The sequence below is a fragment of the Cornus florida genome, unplaced genomic scaffold, assembly GCF_030987335.1.
Source record: "Cornus florida cultivar Cherokee Brave unplaced genomic scaffold, ASM3098733v1 CherokeeBrave_3.0.0_Hap2_Chr07, whole genome shotgun sequence".
NCBI classification, from domain to species: domain Eukaryota; kingdom Viridiplantae; phylum Streptophyta; class Magnoliopsida; order Cornales; family Cornaceae; genus Cornus; species Cornus florida.
Window position 1 is genome coordinate 31,430,905 of NW_026775577.1, and position 20,794 is coordinate 31,451,698.

Below are 20,794 nucleotides of genomic sequence, written 5' to 3' on the forward strand. Positions count from 1 at the left end.
ATAGTGGATCGAGCACTGTTACGTGAATCAGCCCGAAAATCCAACTGTAAGCCTATTCTTCATTGTTAAGGGTTCTAAGGTATGTTACTAAGCCCCATCTACACCCAAGCATGAAATTACATAATTATAACATGTAAAAATCCATAAAGAAATTAGATTTAATCCATGAATTTATCAATTGATACAACAAGAACAAACATGAACATAATTCATAAAACCTATATTCTAAATCAATTAAATTATAGATTCTAGTTTTAATTGTTCTTTAAACATTTTTAAAGTTATACTAGAGATACATAGATCACTAATCTAAGGGAGAAGTATAGAACAAGAACTTACCTTAAACTTTCGGATCGAAAGTTAAACTCCATCTTCCTTGATCTTCTTCTCTAATGGTTCTTCTCATCTTTCTTCCTTCCTCTTCCTCCTTCTCTTTCTAAACTCTCTGCCTTTTTTCCTCTAAAATATAATACGTGGATATTTCAAGCTCCCTTTTTACAAACCTATAGTTATATATTTATAGGCTAAATAACAACCCTAATCCTTTTCCTAAACTAAGTCAACTTAATAAAGAAAATAAAAACTAAAATATTAAAAAAGTAACTAAAAATATGATACATATATAATCTAGGTATATCCTTATTATATAAATATATAACTATACATTAGATTATTTATTATTAATACTAAGGTGACAATAATATTAATTAATAAATTGATTTCCTTATATATATATAATTATATATATATATATACATATACAACTATTTATGGGTAATTATCCATACCCATTAAACCTCCTATTCAAGTAGTCCATGGGACTCAATTGATTGATCCATTACTACTAACCATATCCATAAAATAAAATAAAATAAAAATGAAACAAAATAAACATTTAATCATTTAATCTACAATTAATTACAAATCAACAAACACAACAAATAAATTAACTAATTCAAATAAAATATTTAAGCACATAATTTCAATTAAACATTTAATTCAAATAAAACATTTAAGTTAATAAAATATTTAATTAACAAATTTAATTAAACACGTAATCAAATAGCCAAAAAATCAAAGTAAAACATTTAAAATAAAATATCACTTGTCCCATCCACACCCAGGCAATGTGAGATTGTGTACATGTAACTCGCCCAGTGTGGTAGTCTATTAGTGCCACTTGCATACGTTCACACACACCTGCCCACAAGGTCGCTACAATCGCCCCCCCTTGGGGGCAACATACTTGTTGGCACACTTCTGGCTGAGTCATGCTCTGATACCATTTGTAATGATCCTCACCCTACCCATTTAACTCCCCCAAACCAGAGACTTCCCAAGTCACCCATCCTGATACTACTCCAGGTTAAATACACTTAACTTCGGAGTTATGGTAGGTTCACGGCCAGCGCGGCTTGAAAATGCATTATACGCAGGTAATGTGGGATTGTGCACCTATAGCTCGCCTAGTGTGGTAGTCTAGTGGTGCTACTTGCACATGCTCACACACACCCGCCCACAAGGTCACTATAATCACCCCCCCTTGGGGCCCGACGTCCTCGTTGGCCATACTTCCGGCTAGGTCAGGCTCTGATACCATTTGTATACCCTAACCAGACACAATATTGTCTGGTACTACTCAAAGTTAAGCACGCTTAACTCTGGAGTTCTGGTAGGTTCACGGCCAGCACGGCTTTAAAATGCGTTATGTCATAGAAGGGTGTTGAATCTATATATAGCACTTGCCCCTTCCACACCCAGGCGATGTGGGATTATACACTTGTAACTCGGCTAGTGTGGTAGCCTACTGGTGCCACTTAAACACGCTCACACACACCCGCCCACAAGGTCACTATAATCACCGATTTTGTGCATAATCCCAATCTGAATTCCCTTCTTAACCCAAGATTTCATGAACAATCAACATGAATTCCAAGAGACTATAAATCTTTGTTCTCTATGAGATTGTTTTGAACCCAGCTAGTCCAAAGAGAGTTTGGCTTCGGTTGAAGAATTTCTCACATATGTTTAACCATAGCTGCTTTGTTCCATGACACGAAGTCTTTCAACACCCACCTTCTTTCTTTGGCAAGCAAACAGCGACCTTCCCAAGTTACTCTAGAGCTGCCATTTTGAAAAGAACTCCTTTACACAAATAATTCCTTAGGATTCTGTTTATTTCTTTGACTGCAGCAAAGGAGATAAATCTAGTATCTGCTGCACCATGACTTAACTCTAGGTGCAATTCTTTCAACCAGATTTTTACAATCATCTTTTATTTTTATTTTTATTTTTTTTATTTTTATTTCTTCCAGTCTGGTAAATAATTATGTTAGAGCTTGAAGAATAGTGTTCTTTGTATCTGCATCAATTCCAGAAGGGAAAATCGATTTTTTTTCAGGATTTGGATTCAGCCCAAAGTATAAACTAAATTCTCGCAAGGCTTCAACCAAAGTGTTCCTAGAATCAGCATTACCAGCACAAAGCATAAATAAATCATCTTCAAACATCACATTAGTCAATTTTTGTTTGGCACACTTCTAGTGGTACTTAAAACCCTCCCTTTCAGTATTCTTGTTTATGATTCCAGTCAACCCTTTCACAGCTAAAACAAAGAAAGTAAGGGAATATTGAGTGCCCTTGTCTTAATCCTCTCTTAGTAAAAAAGAGCTTTCCAGAGCACCACTTCCTCCCATTTTTGGGTAGGTAGACAAAGCTACACCTAATGCCTAATTTGCATCCCAACAAATCCCTCCATTTTCTTTCTTTTCCTTTCAACTTTTTATACCAAACACAATATACCATTTCCCTTCGTTAGCTTTCTTTCTTTTTCTTTCATTTCTCTCCAACCAAACTGTGACTAAGCGAGAAAGAAGTAGTCTTGACATCCATGATTATCAAAATCGCGATTCTAGGTGGTAAATTACATGATTTTACCATCCTAGGTACCCAAAACGATTTGAATCGCACAAAAATCAGTCCTTGAGCAAAATTGCTGTAGAATCGATGGAATGTTCATGGAATCGTAGAATCGAATCTTACTATGGTACCCATTTTGAGTGATTCTGTTCTAACCCCTTGCCTGGCCTTCTATTGGGCTGGTACACCTTGTTTGAGCTTTATTCAAAGGTTTGGGCTCTTTTTAATAAGAAAGCCCAACCATTTTTAGGCCCAAGCACAAAGAATACCCTAAATCGTGCAAAAAAAAGAAGCCCTAAATCGTGCAATTAGATAGCCTCCTCTTCTCTCTGACGAGCAACAAAGTTACAAACCGAAGGTCCTAAATCATGAAATCAGACAGCCTAGCCTCTTCTCTCTGAAACTCTGACGAGCAGCTTCTTCCCTTTGACGAGCAACAAAGTTACAAACTCAAGGTGTGTGTGTGTGTGTTTTATTTTTGTGCTTTTATTCTAACTTCTGTGCTAACTGAATGTGAGAGATATGAGGTGCCGATTTGCTTTGATGCAACTTTTTTTTTCCCCGGTAATTGCATGTATGTCTGATCAGGAGACATGAAGAAAAAGTATGACAACATGATTGTATTAAAGATTTGTGATTACAGTTAAGTACACATACTTATGATTTGTTGGAGTTGAAGTCCTTGAACCTCGTAAATAATTTGACTGAAAATTTTGTGCTTTATTATTGAATTATTTTTTGGATTAATTTGTTCACACCCTTGTTACGAATACTGGTGAAACAATTTTTGCACATTATTGTTCAATTGTCTTGCCATTGTTATGCTCCCAGTGTATGAAAATTATAAGCAAATTTTGCTGTTCCATTAACCACTTGATCAAAATTAATTGGCAGCCACACAATTTGAAGATTTCTGTTTTGTGTTCTGTTTATGTTTATGTCGGTATTGCAATTGCATAACTAGAATTATTGGTTGAATAACTTGGAAGTGTTTTAGCCTTAATCTTGATATATTTTATACACAATCTTATTTTAGAAATTATTTTGAATTTTCTTTTACAAGTTGGTAGAATCTTACGATTCTACAATTCCGATTCTATGGAACCCAAAACGATTCTACGTACAATCCCGATTTTGACAACCTTGTTGACATCCTCAACAGTGACATCTGTAGCCATACTTTGAGCTTGCTCAATTGAAATAGGGACTAGAAATAAACTGACTGATATCTTCAAACTCAGTGTGCCCAGGTTCTGTGTTTACCATATTTTGAAAATAGGATACAAATTTGGTCTTAATTTGATCTTCCTCCACCAATTCAGTTCCGCCTGTTCTAGAAATAGAACTAAATTTGTTGAAACTTCTTCTTTGATTTTCAACTTTATGAAAATAAATTGTGTTAAAGTCCCCAGTCTTCAACCCCTGAATTCTAGATTTTTGTTTAGTTATAACCTCCTCAGCTCTGTGCAGGTGAATTAATCCTTTCAGACAAGCTTTTTCTGTTTGCTTGGCTTGATCACACATAGGACTTCTATCCATGTAAGTTTTAGCAGCCACTACTTTATTTCTAGCATCCACATCCTGATTTGAATGATCACTATAATTTTCTATTTAAGAGCTTTAAGTCTCCCTTGATCAGCTTCAATCTTTGAACTGAAAAGATAAGACTACCCTCTATTCTCTGGTTCCGTCCTCTAATTACCTAATAATTGTTAAATCTAAAAGGTCAATTTATCTTAAAATTTAGCTTCAACAACAGGATGATCTGATACGGCAACTGGTTCAAAAATTGCTTCAGCAGTAGCATAAGTAATCATTAAGGCATCATTTGCAAGTATTCTATCCAGCTTACTGAAGTAGGTTCTGTAAGTCCAGGTATAATGAACGCCTGAGTATTTCAAGTCCACTAATTCAGCATCCACAATACAATTATTTAGATCATTCATATAGTTTTTCCATTTGTCTGATCGTCTAAATTTTTGGTTTCTGTTTCTCACAGCATTGAAGTCCCCCATGATAAACTGAGGCATATTTTTGACAGTATTTGAAAATTGCACAATTTCCCTCCACATGTTTCTTCTATTGATGTAAGAATTGTCTCCATAAACAAAGCTCCCCACACAATTAAATTATAGTGCAAGTTATAATCTGGTCAGTTAGACCATGCACTTGAATTGTCAGCCTCTTTGGGTCCCAAAACACCCATATTCTGTCCAATGCAGACCAATTATAATTTTTCAAAATACGCCAACCGAGAACAAGGTAACAAAGAACTTTATCAGCATTTAGCCTCTTCACTTTAGTTTCAACCAACCCAAAAATGGGAAATATCGTAAGCTCTAACGAGTTTTTTTTAACTCAAATTGTTTATGAGTATTATTCAATCCTCTAACATTCAGACAACCAAATATCATTTGCAAAGAAGTGAAGGAGAATACATTCTCTCAAACAGAGATTTAATCCCTTTTTGATAGTATTGTGTTCTCCTGGAGATACATTTTTAGCATAGTGTATAGAGGGTTTATTAACATACCTCATATCCTTTGCATTTTTTGGTTGAGCACTTTCAGTGTCACAGTGAGAGGCTATTAGTGTTGTCAAAACACATTTTATTTTATTTTTGTTATTCCTATATTCCACAATCTTTTCTTTGTCTAAGTCACATTTTCATCTTCTGTTAAATCCAAGGTTTGGAATCTATTCCCAGACCCCCCGAGTTTATTTTGTTTCCCATTCTTTTTGCCCTCATTCAGTCGTTCTTCATCTGATTTCCAGAATAGGTTCCTTCAGATACCATTGGCCTCTTCACAGCAATCATGTCTTGGGCTAGCTTCATGGACTTTGCCTTTCACAATGGGTTTAAACCCAATTACCATCCCCAATTTGTGACCTTGTATTATTTCTTCTTCTATTTTAGTAGCTGTTCCTCTTTTATTCTTCTTTGTAACAGCAATCCACACTTCTCCTTCATTTTCAATTTGCTTTGGACTCACCTTTTCCTCCATACTAGTAGTAGCACTGACTTTAGCAACACGACAGCTTTTCAAGGAGTGCCCCAAGATTGGACAATAAGAACACCTCAAATGAACCAACTGGTACTTAGCATAAATGGGATTTTTTTCACCATTTGGTAAAGCAAGTCTAAATTCCCGAATTAGGTGTTTTAGAGCTTTAAATTCAACCCAAATTTCTTCTCCTCAGTTATAGAATCTGCATGTTAAGGTTCACCGATAACACCAGCAGTATAACTCAACCCTTTCACATCCAAAATTCCATTGGAACATTTGAAAATTTAACCCATATTGGAAGCTTATCCAGCCAATCCTTATGCAAAGACATACCCATGTGCCATTTCTTTAAAACAACGTGTTTGTCAGCAAAGTGCCATGGTCCTTGTTCCAGAACAGTATCTCTATCTAGTTAGAACCTTCTTCAGACATAATTTTTCCCATAATTTATGAGCTATTGAGTTTACAATGAAGTATGGAATCTTCCTATCAACAAATATCCAACAATGCAACAATTTCAATCATTAACTCCTTCGTTGGAGATTGCTTCTGGCGGTTCCACCACTACCTCGCCAATTTGGACAGTAGGAGGGAAAAATGGTAACCATATTTTTGGTTTACTGGGTTCACCTGCAACAATTTTTGTCCAAGATCCATTTATATTTTGACCCGTCATATCCATTGTTGGATCACTTATTTTTGCATTCTACTCCTTTGGAGTTTTTAGGATTCCCACCCCTGGATCTTCATTAATGATTTTTTCTTTTCCTGAATGTGAGTATTTTATTGTTACAGTAAAAACATTATAGTACATGATAAGAAAGTGATCAGCAAGGTCACTAAAGCAAACAAGAACAGAAAAGGTTAGGACAATCCCTAGAACCAGCAAAAACAAACAAGCTTAGACCACCCAAAGGTTGCAATGAGTCAAAAGTGACACTTATGTTAGAGATTGTAATACCAGTAGCAAATAAACCTTCATGACAAGTGTCAATGACCAACTGTTGTAGACTACGAACATGCACACCATGAAATCTTCTATTCCTCTCATTCCATATACTCCAAAGGATGGCAGTGAACAGGCATTTCATAAGAGTACTTTTCAATGTATGGCCTTTTGTTGGATCTTCATTAATATTGCAACCACTGATTTTTTAGTTGAGTTAGTTACAGAGCACGTGTTCACTTGATTCCCAGCTGTACACTGCCACCTGTCACAAATAAGGGAATTCTGTTTTCGTAAATTTTGGGGTTTCACCATGTACCTCATTTTCACGCACCACCCATGCATGAGATTTGTTTGTCTTCTCCACATCTCCTTGCGCCGCCATAGGTTGACAATTTGCACCTCCTCTACCATTCGTATCACCAGAAATACGACCTCCAAAACCAGTACAGTCACCACAGAATCCACCTCTGTGATATCCAGACCTCTGTTGCCAAAACATCTGCCTCCACCTCCACCTCCACCATTCCTTCTTCCACAGCCACCAAACCCACCAAAACTCTGATTCTTGTTTTTGAGTGGTTGAGATAAAGAAATTTTTATTTCCTTGGTTCTCCTTCTCAACAATTTCCATAACATTCTTGAGTTCTTTGACTTTCTAAACCACTAGATTCATGAAAAGACTACTCGGCACATTGCATAACAATCATCTCAGCAATCTGGTCTTGATCCTTTGATGTCTTGTGAGTCATAACTACTAAGTTTATTATCACACAATCCTGCATATCTAATTTTCTTGTTGAATGTTATGATGGTTTAATTCAACAACGTTGTTATACACTTTGTCAAAACTATCTATTAATAATTGAGATAAAAAATACCAAACAAATAAATATGCAACTCTATAAATGTCTTTTAATACTCATGCGAATTCATCAATCTTTTAATTTTATTTTACCATTGGAAAAAGTTCAAGTGCCAAAGGCTTGCAAAAGAGACATTTTTGCACATTCAAGGAACTTCAACCCCAATCTTCTAGGGGTCACTACTGTGGCTGAGATTAAAGGAAAAAGTTTTGGGATATGTTGGTCCGTATTAATTTTAACACCGACCTGGGCACATGCCTACACTTAATGTGATTCAGGAGAAATGGGTTTCCAAACACAAGAGCTACGAAAATTAAGCCGTTTTTATTTCATAATTTCAATGTCAAATTAACCATATCGGGACCCTAGTGAGATTGCATCTAGATAGATGCATTTCCTGTTGCCAGTGTCACAGGAAAATAAGCTTCCCCCAAAATAACTGAGCCATCTTCTATAACTTTCTCCATAAATCCTCATCGTTGAGATTGAAGCTGTTACATGAACTCTTCAAAAGTAGTTGAAGTACCCGACACAAACGCGCTGTATAGGGACATGGGTATGGGATATGTGTCCACCACTTTTGGTTGGACATGTACCTAAAAAAAGCATATTTTTATGATTCAATTTTAATATATCATTGCTTCAAAAAGAGTGAAATGCCTATATTAAATACTATGTAACATAAAGAAATTATTTTACTCTATAAAATTAAACAAAAATCTTAGATAATATTAATATTTATCTGTGTCCCTTTGTTGTTCTACTTGGTGATTTTAGATCTTTGATGCTTGGATACGTACCGGCACCCGACACACGTACCCGAGTCCAGGTAACGAAGGATTGAAGATTTAGAACCTATTATCAAGAATGATTGCTCTAGATAGTTCTTGCTGATGAATTTTGTCTGCCCAAATCTTGACTTAATGTAAGGGTAGATTCTTATTTTGGAAATACTGTGGGATGATTCTATTGAGAAAATCCTTCAGAAGAAAATTTGGGATTAAAGGGGCTTACCTATTTGGACTGGACAATAACTGGGTTGGATCCTTGATGACTTGAACCCGTTTCAGCTTGATACAATCCAGGCTGTGTAGGTTCTGTTTTGGTGGAAATTGTGTTGAGCAACTTCAACGACTCCAGTTGAAATAATGCTTCGTTTGGTTGGAATGATGGAAAAATTGGATGAAAGGGAGGGGGGAGGGATGGATGCGGCATCCCTAGGGAAGGGAAGGTGTCTCCCTCACTTTTTGTTTGGTTGAGTGGAAGGGATAGTGAACATGATGGATGGGGTGACACCTTTTTTTTGTTTGGTTGGAAGGGAAGAAGAATTTTTATATCTTTTTACCAATATACCCTCATTATTTAGAATTATAACACTGTTTTTTTTGGAAAGGTCAAAATTAGTTTCTTATAAATTAGGTAGTTATTCACTCTTTCCCTTCTCTCTTCTGCCCATTTTTGGACAGATAAGAAAACTTATGCTTCCTCCCTTTCTTCCCTCCCTTCCAACCAAACATGAGAAGGCTCATCCATCCCTCCAACCAAACATAGCATAAATTTGTACTTCCTTTGCATCTGAAGAAATGCTTGTAAAGTTTATTGACAAATTCACTTCAGTTATCTAATTGTTTATTCATTTTTAGCTGTTACCCTGCACCTCTTCTTTACTTTTAAAAGCAAAAGAGTATTACTGAAATTCTAACCAGACAGTTCCTTAAATTATGAATTTAAAAATTCTAACCAGACTGTTCCTGGAATTATTAATTTCAAATTATTTAATATTTGTTGGATTTGCCAGAGCATATATTTCTGTCTTATAAAATCTCATAACTGGTTTTTATAATGTTTGCAAATCAGCCATATCATGTTCTCTTCTAGATAGATAGATAGATAGATGGGTTCATATTGATTGGTAGAAAGTTAAAATGTATAGGTTCTTTGAACCTAAAGTTAAAGAAATCTTTGATGTACAAAAATGCATCTTTTTCTCCGTTTTTAAGAAGAATTCAGACTAACAAATTTGGAAACAAATGTTGTTGATTCCTGGACTCTGCATATATGGGTTTTTTGGACCTAATGTTTAAGTAATTTTTGATGTACAAAAATGCATCAACGGTGTTGCAAATGCATCATTTTCTCCACTTTTAGAAGCATTCAGACTGCTACAATTTGGATGCTGTTGATTCCTAGATTCCGTGCATGATTTAACTTTCTTCTTACTGTTTAATGAGATTATTTGTGTGGGTTCACCACCATAACAAATGCCAACTATTCCAAGAACCCTGAACTGAAGGTGGTATACTTTTAATATTGAGGGTTAAAAGTCATTTCATATAAATACTTCTTTTCAGCTCATTCTACCTCACTCTGTGACACGTTGCAGTTCAGTTTCTTCCCCTTCCCTAACAAGCCCCACACTCCCAACCCCAAGCAAAGAAAATTTCTGCCTCGCCTTATAGTGGTGTAAAATTAGTAAAGAAAAAAAGCAAAAAAATTTTGCAGGTGCATGCTGTGTGGCACGCTGCTAGTATCTTAGTGAGACATTTATGCTATCTTAGACTTTAAAAAGTCTTGCTGTTGGGTACAATCCTTTTCTTTTATGTTATTGCCCCTGTTAAGTTGGGTGTATTATTATCACATGCATTTGCAAAATCAATTTGCCTCTTGTTGTGCTTTGTTATTTTCTGTAGCATTTTTCTTTTTAACTGTTGGGAAAGAGTGAGGAGAGAAGAGTGTGTGTGTGTGTGTGTTGGGGGGGGGGGGGGGGGTGAAACATGTAAAATTATACACGGTTTAGGCTCCCTTTTGTCTATCTTTTTGAAGCAAAAAACGAAATTTGTCAACGAGGAAGCATTCCTGCTTTCTGTCCTGAAGCCTCTTTGACTTTGTCAATGACCTGCGAGTAGAAACACTGTTTTGAGTCTATCTGGCTTCTCTGCTATGGAATTAAATCATTTAAATTAGCAGAGTTGACATGCTTACTAGGATTTATGGGCCTGCCTTCTTTTGCATGTGAGTGGGGTGTCACATGGCCTGTTTCATGAGAAATTCATAAATGATATTGAAGCAATGTTTGGTTACAGTGATTATAATAGTGTATCAGTTTTGAAACATGGATTGCTTAAGATGTAGGCGATGGCATGGTTTTTCAAAAGGATTTTATTAAAAGGCATAATGTGTTTCTATGTTCTTATAAGTAATTTTTGTGGTATGCTTGCATTTCCATTTCACATTTTGGGGGGATATTTTGATTTGGTATTCACTAGCTGTCCTGTCTTTTAATGCATTTGGTAGAATCTCTCTTGCAGCTTCCAATAATTTGCATTGCAATGGCTGATGTGGATCAAGTAGTGGGAACCGATACAACTTCTCTAATAGAACAGCTTGGTAAGGCATTCCTCGAACTGAAAGCTCACAAGGATGCTGCTGAAGATAAGGTTCAGTGGGCTGAAATTGAAGAACATTTTTGCCACCTTGAGACAATGATGAAGAAGAAATTTGAAGAACTAGAAGTTAGGGAGAAGGAAATTATAGAAAAAGAATCTGAGATTCACACAATGATTTCAGAGAGAGAGGTGGCTGTTGCTGCCAAAGAGCAAGATTTGTCAGATCGGATTCAGGAACTAAAAGATGCTGCTGTTGGTGCAATAGCAGAGGCACGGGCAATTCACCTGCCAGCATCTTTGGAACTCATTGATAGTGGAGACAGCAAAGAAAGCAAGGTAAGCACCTCTCCTGGTGATGCAAATGCACACCTTGCTGCTTTAGAGGAGAATTCTCCTCATAGAACAGGTGAAAATGTTGAAGTTGTGGCTGGTGAGGTTAAACCTCGTCCAGAGTTGACACAATTTTGTGAGCAGATGGATGCAAAAGGGCTTCTGAATTTTACAATGGAGAATCAAAAAAATAAATCTGCCATTTGTGCGGAACTCTCTGTCGCACTGGAAAGTGCAACTGAACCAGGCCGTTTGGTGCTGGCTTCACTGGAGGGTTTCTACCCTCCAGATGACAGTACCCAAGAAGGGGATATAAGGGATGCTGCCTTTCAGGGTATGCGCCAATCCTGTCTTATTTTAATGGAAGCCATGGCCACTTTGTTGGCAAGGGCTGACCCAGGTGCCGATCACCTTCTGAACCCTGAAATTAAGCAGCAAGCCAAGGTCATTGCTGATGAGTGGAAGCCTAAGTTGGCTGGTGAAGGCATTGATGCTGCCAATGGAAATTCATTGGAAGCTGAGGCATTCTTGCAGCTCCTTGGAACTTTTAGTATTGCTTCAGAGTTTGACGAAGAAGAACTCTGCAAGCTTGTTCTTGCAGTTGCTCATCAGAGGCGGGCACCTGAGCTCTGCCACTCTCTTGGATTAGCACATAAAATTCCAGGTTGGTGTTCCTTTAATCAACTGACCTGATGAGGTCTGGAGACTTGACCATTATCTAGTTCAGATGTTCATTCGCTCAATCGCTTTAGGCTTGGTAGTTTGTTAATTCTTTAGAGAAATTTTAGATCCACGGAAATAAGTTGATAGGCATGGCTGCTTGTGGTTTTACACTCGAAAGATGCATGCTACAAGTCATATATGGAATTTACTAAGTCTGATTTTATGCAGGTGTTGTTGAAGAATTGATCAACAATGAGAAACAAATTCATGCAGTACATTTTGTCCATTCATTCCAGCTGACAGAAAGGTTCCCTCTCGTGCCTCTCCTAAAGACGTATCTGAAGGACCTGAGGAGAAACTCACAAGGAAAAGGAAGTAGGTTGGGAGGTGCCAGTGGTCAACAGGTACTAGTATGCCTCGATTTGAAGTTTCTTTGATAATTGTCTTTCCCACTTGCTAACTGGAACTTTTTCTCATATAGAATGATGCAAATGCTCAAGAACTCACAGCAGTGAAAGCTGTAATTTGGTGCATTCAAGAGTACAAGCTTGAGGAGGACTACCCACTTGATCCACTTCAGAGAAGGGTTGGGCAGCTAGAGAAGTCAAAGCCTGATAGGAAGAGGTTTGGAGATTTTGGTAAAAAGCAACAATTCAAGAAGCCACGAGCAAATGGAGTCTATGGGTTCCGTGCACCTGCCACTGCTACTGCTGCTGCTGCTGCTGGTGGCGGTAGACAGGCTCCAACTGTTTTTGCCGAGAGAACAACATATGCAGGAACGTCGGAGAGGTATCCATATGCTGGTCCGAGCACATACGATTACCAAGCACCTAGTGGCCAGGCCGCATACCCTCAGCAAGCCTACGATCAAAGGTCATACTACTATCCCCAAGATGAGAGGGTTACTGCAACAACTTATAGCGCTGCTCCGTCTAGTTATGGCAGTTACATGGGTAGTGCAACTCAGCCTTCACACCAACCATATATGTAATTTTCTAATTTGAGTAACTGATACTTGACCAAACTCTTATCCAACCTTTTTTTCGAGCCGGCCTTATGTAATGCATTTGCCTTGCTAACATGAAACCTGTATTTGCTATATGGAAACCTAATGTTCTGGTTAGCTCATGGTTCTGCTTCTGTTATAGGCACAAGAAGTTAGTTTTTATTATATGTATTTCTTAAGTTGTGTTTGGTTATATGGAAATTTTGAAATGGCTACAGTTCTGTGCTCATTTATCAGTTATTTTTATTTTTATTTTAGTTATTTATTTATTTTTTAAATAATCTTTTGAGATCATACATTTCAAATTGTTATAAAGTCACTATAGCTGACTTGATTTTATATTCTTTAGACCCATAACATAAACGTGGGCTATCTACCCTTTTAAGATTGACGCATTGCAATTCTTTTACTAGTACATAAAAAAAGTAGCTGCCGAATTTAATATGTGTGTGTGTGTGAATGACATCAAAGTTCAAGCCATTTTGTCCCAAGATTATTATGGCAATGAAAATGTCCATTTACATAGTAGTTGATATTAAATGATCCAATAAATATGAAATTAAATTTAACATTTTGCCAAGGTCCTCCTTTAGTTTGCACAATAGTTCAAAGAGGGTGGATTTGGTGTAACGATAAGACTGGTCTATTGTAACAAAACACAGGTTTATTATGATTTTATTCACGCATCAGCAAAGAAAAGGTTGCATATAGTCACAATACATCCATAAGAAACAAAGACAATTGGCTCTTATTTATTCAAATTTATTCGTTCATAGAATATAAATATTGTACAAGAAAAATACTTTCGATACATGACATGAAAGTGAAAAAGGTGGTGATGGGCATCAAGGGCACTTGGGTGTGCCCTTGGAGCTGAGCATGTCTCTATAGCAAGGGCACTCCGACTTGTTTCCATATGTCCCTGAAGGAACACAGCTGCACTTCTGGCAGCACAGATTGCAGTACTTCAAGCAACGTTTTGGTATTCCAGCACTCTCACATCTCACTCCACACTTCGAATCGCAGAAACCTTCCAATATTATACAAAACAACACCAATTAGTTCAATAATAAAAAAATAAAAAAATTATGTAGAAAATGTATCATTACTTGGTGCAATGATAAAATCGTAAAGGTTAAATATCACTGCCAATCAAATAACGCCATTAATTTAAATTGTTTTCGTTCAAATTATGTGTCATTGCTTGTGAGTGTCGCCTATCGCACAAATAACAGTGCTCTTTGATAATGAAACTCGACTGAGACTTGGTGGTCCAGTCCAATTCAGACTCTTTGATTAAGAAATGTCAACCTACAAGACTAATAATATATATATATAAAAACATGAAAAACTGGCTTTTTAAAAAAATACTTGAACCTATCACCACAGAGAGAGAGAGAGGGGGGGTGAGGGAGGATTTAAACTCATATTTTAGGTGAAGAAACTTATATTACTTGGATCAGCCATGGTTGGTTGAAGGAGAGAGGAGCTCAGAACCAGAGAAGCTATAAGCAAAGTGGCCAAAACAATCTTCATCTTTTCTTCTTTGAAAGGGTTAATGGTAGAAAGAGAGATTTAAGTTGTCCGGCTAGTAGAATGGGCTCAACTAAACCACAGAAGAATAGATTTTAAGAAGTGATGGTCATATGAGACCTTGTGGGGTATTTATATTTGCTAATCACAAGTCTTCTTAAAAACTAATATAGTTATGTGTGTGTGTGTGTGTGTGAGAGAGAGAGAGAGAGAGAGGTGACCATCTTTCATGAAAATAGTATTCAGGTGAGGGAGGTGAGTATGGAGGGGAAGAGAGAGTTGGAGAAAACAAAACAAAAAAATGTACAGCTCTATACAGACTGTAAGTTGGGTCATGTGGTGGGAATGGAGAACTTGTGGACTTTGCTGAGTCTTTAGGTTACAAACCAGAGAGGTTTTGGTATGGAGAAGGGGTTCATGCAGCTCTCTAAAGCAAAGAATTCCAAATTAAAATTTCACTACTTTATTTGTCCTATCCCATAAAATAGTAAAGCAAAGAGTACTGCTCTACTATTTTATGTCCATGTTGTTGATACCTAATGCCATTCTTGGTAGATAACAGGCTGTGCTTTCAGTCCCCACTTGCATTTGTTTACTGATCAACATTACACTTTTTTCCTGGGGGTAGGTATCAAAAATGCACATTTTTTTTGGGGTAGGTATCAACAATTCACATTGAAAGATGGATTTGATGAGGATTGGTTTGCACACTCTTTTAGCTTATTAATAGTTAGAAAATCATTTTGACTTCCACTTTTAGTACATTTAAGAAGATCACATGTAATCTAACAACTGTGCAAGACGTTTTAAATGGTCAATTGCACCCAATTGCCCTGTTGTCTTAATAGCAATTTTTACTTGGGGTAGGTATCAACAATTCACATTTTTTGGGTATTCGAACCTTGCCCTATTTTTCTCTCCTCTAATTATCAGAGGTGTCAATTTTTATTGCCCCGCCCGTTAATAATGTATATGAGAACACCTTTTATATCATTGGGGCGGGTATGAATATAAATTTTGTACCTGTCGAGGGTCACGGGGCGGGTAAGGATTCTTATACATATTCGTTGGGATCCCTCCCCGCTAAGCATATAACTATATATATATATATATATATATATATAATATTTATTGCTTATTTTACCGACTTATCCATTACCCATCTTTTACAATCTTAATTTCTTAAACCTTATGTGTGAATTGAACAGTGAATCAAGGGAAGAGTCAAGACAGAGTCAAAACTCAAAAACCAAACCCTCGACCTCAATCCCTCTCTCCCTCACCGGTTTCTGTTTCTCTTTCTCAGGTAAATCCACGCACTCACGCAGGTAGATTTATTCTTCTTCAGTTCTTCTTCTCCCTTTTTTATACTTATATATATATATATATATATATATATATATATATCTCTTATTTTATAATTTATTTGATCTATTCTTCTCAGGAAGAAGGATTGATCTATTCTTCGTCTTCTTCTGTCCCCAAAAGTGGAGGAAAAAAATTTGTTGACGAGGCGGGCAGGGCTGGCACGGGGCACAATATTTCCCAACAGAGCGGGGCTGGACATGAAAATCCAACCTGTCGTGAGGCACGGGACGGGCATGAACTTGTCAAAAATTAAACGGGGCGGGTTAGGATTTAGGAAAATCTGCTCCAAACCCGCCCCATTACCATCCTTACTAATTACTAACCATTAAACCTTAATATTTTTGTCATAAAAAATAATAATAATAATAATAACATTAACTTTTAAAGTAGACGTTGCTTAAACATAGTAGATCACACTAAAATTAGTAACAATTTGCTCACAGTTGGACCTTCTTTAATGGATCAGTCAAAATTCATGTTCAGTTGGGGCATCCCATGCCAAATTGAATCCCACACAAAATATGGGTCATGGGTTGATTTAAATTATCTATCTAGTCGGAGCCCACTTTCAACTTAAATTACTATCCAACTAGTCTAAGGCCCACTTGGGAGTAGATAGTTAAATAAAGGGTAAAAGTGAAAAGAACTCTCCCTTGAATTTTTATTTTTACAGTTAACTACCTAATCTATTTTTATTTTATTTTATCTTTTTGCAAATACCCCAGTTCCGTTCAAATTTCGGTGAATTATCAACGTTAAAGTGGTGTCTGACATCACATGACCAAAGCATAAATTTTAAATGCCAAGAATAGCCTTATTACCCATTTAAATCGGATTGTCTTGACCCGATTTAAAACCCACTTCAGAACCCAAATCTGGTCAGCTTCTTCATTCAACGAACAAAGCAATAAGAAGAACCAACAGATCCGATGATGGCGAAGATCTGGAGAGGAATACGATGGCGACAGTAAGAATCAACGCGGTGGTGACAAGGTCGATGGCTGTGATGGTGTTTCGACGGCGAGACCCGTCGACGTGGTTGTTGCAGCGACAGTAGTTTCAGTGAAAGTTCTCTTATATGGTTTTGTCGATGATGGGTTGATAATTTTACGATCGCGATTGGGTTATATTTTGTTTTACACGTTAGCTACACAAGTTTATAAAGCACCGTGTAGGTGTAGGGTAAATTTTAATCTTCTTTGTTTTTTTTTTTTTCCTGTACAGGAGACCTAACCTGTTGTTCTCAAATGGAATTTTTTAATAGTTTAGGGGGCCTTTTAATTCAGAGAGTTTTGTGTTATTAGCTTATAATTTGAAAAAAAAAAAAAAATTGTATTTTACCCTTAAATAAATTTTCTAACAAATAATTGTCACATTCGATATTTATCAAAATAATTAATAATTATCAACATAATTGCAATTAACACATGTCAAATCCCGATCGGAGCATCCATGCACCATGGTTCAAGGCAAAGGGTCTCTACATTTCTGGTTGAGCCTATTAAAATAGAGGCCTATGGGGATGAAGAAGGGGAGAAGAATCGAACAAGAAGACTGAAGTTTTGCTAAAACTCTGAATTCATCCAACATCCAAAGCCCTCGAGTCTGGTTCATAAAGGAGATCGAATCTGAAGACAATTTTACGAAGGATTGTACTCACTTTATATTGAAATTAATAAAGTTGATTAATTCATCATATTTTTTAAACTCAAAATAGGCGTAACAAAAATATTTATATTATTATATAACACCCCATTCCATATTGTATTTTAACACCTTTATTAATTATAATCGAAGTAAATGACTTTAACCTCCCTTAAAATTTGGAGCTTGCACTTATAGATTAAAGTTTTGGCAAAATTATCCTAACCTCGGCAAAATTAGGGTCATTAACACAAGCGATGAGTGAGTATTTACTATGTTACCCTAAATGTTGTTATTCATAAATAACATAATATTTGATGTGTCAAACGATGATTTTACCCTTTATATATATATATATATATATATATATATATATACTAGGAAAAGGCACGTGCATCGCACGTAGTGAATATTTAGTAACTCATAAAATTTTTGTTTTCATATTGATTAATAAATATTTATTTTATATTAATAAATAAATACTGAAATATTTTGAAATTGGTGATAGAGTTTAAGTTTCGTAAATTAATAAATTCTTTTACGTTTTTATATTAATACTGAAATGTGTATATTTTATTTTTTATTAATTAATAATTTTTTATTCTAATAGTGAAATATTTGAGTTTTGCAAAGTAACAAATTTTTTTAGGTAATTTGTAATTTGAATTTTATTAGATAATTTGAAATTTAGTATAATTTTTAATTTACAATAGAAATTCAATTATATTAATTTTTAATTAAATTTTAAAATAGAAATTCAATTATACTAATTATACATTAGATTGAAAATGATATAAAAATTTATTATATAGAGTTTGTGGTTTTTGGAAGACCCTAGGTTATATTTTATTTTCTTTAAATATGTAATTTGTGGTACAGTTTTATAGAAATTATTTTATTTTATTTAAATATATCTTTGTAAAATTAAGATTTTTTATATTAAAAAACTCATAAAAAAAATAGATAAATACAAGGGTTATATACTTATATGTGATAGAGTTCTCTTTTTGTATTAATTAATAAATATTTTTTATATTAAAAAATAAATACTAAAATGTTCAAATTCTTTAACATTTATATTTTATTTATATGTATTATTATATTATTATATATTTTCTTTAAATATATCCGTGTTTAATGTGATAGAGTTATAGAAATTGTTTTATTTTCTTTAAATATATCCTTATTTAATTAGATTTTATTTTATTAGAAAACTCATAATAAATAGATAAATACAGGTTATATGTGATAGAGTTTTAAAAAAAATAAAATACTTAATTTGTGGTAAAGTTTAGGTAATTTGTGTTAAAGTTTTATAAAAACTCTTTAAATATATCCTTATCTAATGTGATAGAGTTTCATTGCAAATAAAATAGGTAATTTGTGGTAGAATTTTATATAAATTATTTATATTTTTTAAATATATATATCCTTATCTAATTAGATTTTCTTTTATTAAAAAGCTCATAATAAAATACAATTTGTGAAAGAGTTTTAGAAAAATTATTTTATTTTTTTATACCAATTATTAAATATTTTTTTATATTAATAATTCTTGTCTAGTTATATTATATTTCATTAAAAAATTCATAATAAATACCTAAATAGGTAATTTGTATTATAATTTTATATAAACTCTTTTAAAAATATATTTTATTTTCTTTAAATATATCGTTGTCTAATTAGATTTCCTTCATAAAAAAACTTATAATAAATAGATAAAAATAAGTTATATGTGATAGAGTTTTAAATAAAATAAAATAGATAATTTGTGGTAGAGTTTTATAGCAATTATTTTATTTTCTGGAAATCTATTTATAATAAATAAATAAATAGGTAATTTGTGTTACATAGAAATTCTTTAAAAAACACTTTTTTATATCAATTAATAAATATTTTTTTATATTAATAATTATTGTCTAATTAGAAATCCTTTTATTAAAAAACTCATAATAAATAGATAAATAAGTAATTCGTGTTAGAATTGTATAGAAACTCTTTTCAAGCTTCTTTTTATGTCAATTAATAATATTTTTTTATCTTAATAATGCTTGTCTAATTAGATTTTCTTTTATTAAAAAAAAACTCACAATAAATAGATAAATAGGTAATTTGCGTTATAGATAAACTCTTTTAAAAACTCTTTTTAAATCAATTAATAAATAATTATTTAAATTAACAATACTTGACTAATTAGATTTCCTTTTATTAAAAAACACTTCATAAATATATAAATAGGAAATTTGAGTTAAAATTTTATAGAAACTCTTTAAATATTATATGTTTGTCTACTGTGATAGAGTTTATTAAAAATAAAATTTGTGATTTATGATAGAGTTTTATAAAAATTATTTTATTTTCTCTAAATATATCCTTATTTAATTAGATTCAATTTTATTAACAAACTCATAATAAAAGTTAATTTGAGGTAGAGTTTAGAAAAATTATTTTATTTTACATATCAATTAATAAATATTTTTTATATTAATAATTCTAGTCTAATTAGATTTTCTTTTATTAAAAAATTCATAATAATAAATATATAAATAGATTAACTTAAATTTTATTAGATATATTTTAGAGTTTGATAAACTTTTTATTTTTATTTTTATAAAAACTCTTTTCATATCAATTAATAAATATTTTTTTATATAAATAGATAGTTAAGTATTGAAACTCTTTACACATGTAATAATTCTATAGATAAAAACTTTTTTTATATCAATTAATAAATATATTTTTGTATAAATAAATAAATACTTAAACACCTTGGCAGAACTTCTGTATTTTACTCTGAAAATTAGGTTTTCTTTTATTAAAAAATTCATAATAATAAATAGGTTAATTTGAATTTTATTAGGTAGTTTTTAGAGTTTTATAGAAATTTTTTTTTTCCTATAAAAACTCTTTTCATATAATTTAAATAAATATTTTTTTGTATAAATAAATAAATACTGAAACTATTTCTACATTTAAAAAATATTTTTTAAATAAATAAATAAATACTTAAACTTTAGATTTACTTTTATTAAAAAATTCATTATAATAAATAGATTAAAAGGTTAATTTGAATTTTATTAGTTAGATTTTAGAGTTTTATAAATAAAAAAAAAAAAATCTTTTAT

General features: G+C 33.6%; 2 protein-coding genes across 12 annotated transcripts; one reads left to right on the plus strand and one right to left on the minus strand.

Moving 5' to 3' along the window:
- The first annotated feature begins 3,211 nt into the window (after positions 1-3,211).
- On the plus strand, positions 3,212-13,353 carry LOC132266952 (FRIGIDA-like protein 3). 11 transcript variants are annotated; one of them, XM_059767976.1, is made up of 8 exons: positions 3,212-3,374; positions 4,390-4,458; positions 4,667-4,794; positions 4,919-5,006; positions 8,517-8,568; positions 11,048-12,119; positions 12,347-12,522; positions 12,600-13,353. In XM_059767976.1, exons 4-8 carry the CDS (start codon positions 4,990-4,992, stop codon positions 13,107-13,109), a joined length of 1,827 nt encoding a protein of 608 aa, XP_059623959.1. In that variant the 5' UTR covers positions 3,212-3,374; positions 4,390-4,458; positions 4,667-4,794; positions 4,919-4,989; the 3' UTR covers positions 13,110-13,353. The 11 variants fall into 11 exon arrangements, with proteins under 11 accessions (XP_059623959.1, XP_059623957.1, XP_059623965.1 ...); XM_059767974.1 differs by having other exon boundaries at positions 4,679-4,794; XM_059767982.1 differs by lacking the exons at positions 4,919-5,006; positions 8,517-8,568 and having other exon boundaries at positions 4,679-4,794.
- Positions 13,354-13,873: 520 nt separating this feature from the next.
- On the minus strand, positions 13,874-14,865 carry LOC132267633 (peamaclein-like). The gene is made up of 2 exons (XM_059768764.1): positions 14,579-14,865; positions 13,874-14,154 (listed from the first exon to the last, which is right to left on the minus strand). Exons 1-2 carry the CDS (start codon positions 14,658-14,660, stop codon positions 13,970-13,972), a joined length of 267 nt encoding a protein of 88 aa, XP_059624747.1. The 5' UTR covers positions 14,661-14,865; the 3' UTR covers positions 13,874-13,969.
- Positions 14,866-20,794: the final 5,929 nt, after the last annotated feature.

Bases quoted from the DNA above. Each gene is read 5' to 3' on its own strand.
- LOC132266952 (XM_059767976.1), top strand. The intron at 8,569-11,047 runs GTAACGAAGGAT...TCTCTCTTGCAG, and splicing joins ACACACGTACCCGAGTCCAG to CTTCCAATAATTTGCATTGC. The intron at 12,523-12,599 runs GTACTAGTATGC...TTTCTCATATAG, and splicing joins GAGGTGCCAGTGGTCAACAG to AATGATGCAAATGCTCAAGA.
- LOC132267633 (XM_059768764.1), bottom strand. From the start codon at position 14,660: ATGAAGATTGTTTTGGCCACTTTGCTTATAGCTTCTCTGGTTCTGAGC. The intron at 14,155-14,578 runs GTAATATAAGTT...TAATATTGGAAG, and splicing joins ACCAACCATGGCTGATCCAA to GTTTCTGCGATTCGAAGTGT.